At 34.7% G+C, this 2,500-nt stretch overlaps 1 protein-coding gene, 1 long non-coding RNA gene and 1 pseudogene across 3 annotated transcripts in view; 1 reads left to right on the forward strand and 2 right to left on the reverse strand.

The window, feature by feature from the left end:
* LOC137623704 (beta-2 adrenergic receptor-like) overlaps nt 1-2,500 on the forward strand; it is a 278,979-nt pseudogene that overhangs the window by 180,128 nt on the left and 96,351 nt on the right.
* The window catches only part of LOC137623705 (uncharacterized), a 200,455-nt gene that overhangs the window by 136,350 nt on the left and 61,605 nt on the right, over nt 1-2,500 (reverse strand). The gene's annotated exons all lie outside the window — the stretch shown is intronic.
* LOC137623703 (uncharacterized) overlaps nt 1-2,500 on the reverse strand; it is a 10,334-nt gene that overhangs the window by 4,275 nt on the left and 3,559 nt on the right. For both annotated transcript variants that reach the window (XM_068354529.1, XM_068354530.1), the window contains 2 exons: nt 1,631-2,389; nt 226-381 (listed from right to left, as the gene is read on the reverse strand). In XM_068354529.1, the coding sequence (XP_068210630.1) occupies nt 226-381; nt 1,631-2,389 (915 nt within the window). The remainder of the gene's footprint in view (nt 1-225; nt 382-1,630; nt 2,390-2,500) is intronic.

Consider the following 2,500-nt stretch of genomic DNA (forward strand, 5'->3'; position numbering starts at 1 on the left):
GTTTCTATCAAACTGTCGCCACAGAAAAAGAGATGCCCATCAATGGTATATGAAGTTGAAAAGTAAATTATTAAATGGGTATATAATTATCATCATTGCTAAATATAATATGTAAATATATGAAAAAGGAGGAAAATAACCTGTGTAGATTAGACAGTAAGAGATGAATGAAATAAATCTTTGTAACTGCTTTAAGATATTTCCCGTTGCATTTTTCGAACTCACCGTGATTTCATTCGGAGTGTTGGCGTAGCTCCCAGCCGCAGTAACTCCTCCGTATGGATTCATGTGGCCCTCCTCGTCCTCTTCGCTACTGTCCCCATCGTGTAGGCGAAAATACTTTCCTGCAAATCCCACTCTGTCTGCGACACCATCACATACCTGTAGGAATTATGGAATAATCTAGTTTTACTTTCAGTCGTCTTGTACTATATCGCCTATCTTTCTTTATTTAAAATGTAAGCTGCCTGGATAGAGCGCTTCTGACTCTAATGACTAATTTCCAACTTTTTCTTTTTCTTTTTTTTCGATTACATACAGTCAAATTAATGTAAGGTTGGAAACACAGGTTATGGAATTGCCGTAAATTAGTGTGTTTCAGTTAAGGTGTTTAGAAAAGGCCACTGCTATAGTCATTTTTTTTTTAATGAGGTGCATTTGCACCAACTCGCAGGGGTGTCCTTTTAGCTCAGAGAAGTTTCCTAATCGCTGATTGGTTGGACAAAATAATTCTAACCAATTGGGTAGTAGGAAACTTTTCCGAGCTAAAAGGGCACCACTGCGATTCAGTGCAAATGCGCCTCAATAAAAAAAGATTCACTATAGTAAAGTATGATCTTAATTTAATAAGAGATCTTTGAAAACCCCATACACATGGCTTCACTTAAACATCCCTGGTCAAACATATCTTTTCAATATAATTTGTTCTCGGCTTCGGCAGCCCGAGACTCGATGTTTTATTTTACCCTATTTAGATAATGCTACATTAAATCGGAATTTTTTAATCCAATTGTTTTTGTTTGACGGATTATTTCATTTATCGATTCCATAATCGATCTTTGAGGTTATGTAGAATAATAATACTCTTAGTATAACGAACTTACACAGACAAATACATTTATATATATATATATATATATATATATATATATATATATATATATATGTATGTATATATATATATATATATATATATATATTTAGATATATAACATATATATATGCATACATATATATATATATATATATATATATATATATATATATATACATATATATGTACATATATATATATATATATATATATATATATATATATATATATATATATACATATATACATATATACATATATATACATCCATATATATATATATATATATATATATATATATATATATATATATATGTATGTATATATATGCATATATATTCCTGAAACTAGGATTGACTTAAGAATCAAAGTTAAAAACTAGGTCATTACAACTTTTATACTTTAACTGATGAATCGTAAAACAGAAAGCCTGTATGCCCTACAATTTCCTCTATATAAAGAACAGTGGTATCACTTGACATAACCTGAAAACTTACATTTTTTTATTTTTATTAAACACACAAAACAAATACTAACCTTCTGGAATCTTTCCCTTCTAGACTCGTCTCTTTTGAGCCAGTTTTGAATGTCCTTCAAGTGGGCTGCGACTTCGACGTGCGGATCTTGATCAGTGAGATTCACAGCATCTTGGAATTTGTTCACCAAGTTCAGCTTTTCCCGAAAAGATTTAATTCTCCTCAATTTGACCTCTATGTCGCACCGATGGCCCTTCATCCAAACGTTGTCCTTGTCCAGAGTCTTGATTCTACTCTTGTTTGTCTGTTGGAGCCTTGTACACTCTTCGATTATGGCCTCTAGCTTCTTATTACACTGCGCCAAAGTCTTTTTCATTTCCGTGTTGCCCTGAGCAGCAGTGTCGATGAGTGACAGCGTGGTCTGGCAATTCGCGATGCTTTCATTGCAGGTATCCAAATGATTTCTCAGGAACCCGTCCAGTTTACTGGATCGCTTATTTTTCGGGCTACACCCGTAAGAATGGAAGCTGGATCTTTTACTAAAGTTCTGAGCGGCGAGATTTGATCTTTCGTCTCTTTCGGAACAGGTGCTCATCGTAGCACAAAGCTTGGGAGGATACTTCGGTGCTATATGTTTACGCGTATTGCTTGGCGTAAATGATTCGAAGACTGCAAAACACTTGGGGCACTTCTTACTCCGACTCTGGGTCATTGCGTCTCTCACACAACATTCACAGACTCTGTCATCGCAAGGTAACGTTATACATCGCCTTCCTTCTCCGAACGTCTTCCAGCAACACGGACATGTTTCATGCGTCATCTGGTCAAGGAATGATAAAAAAGGCTATTAGCAGACTCTTTAGTTCATTCTATTCTTTGAATTCTCTGTATATGCCGAAAGGTATTCTGCGATAGCTTAGTCAGGTTTAAG

This window comes from Palaemon carinicauda, chromosome 30 (assembly GCF_036898095.1).
Source record: "Palaemon carinicauda isolate YSFRI2023 chromosome 30, ASM3689809v2, whole genome shotgun sequence".
NCBI lineage: Eukaryota > Metazoa > Arthropoda > Malacostraca > Decapoda > Palaemonidae > Palaemon > Palaemon carinicauda.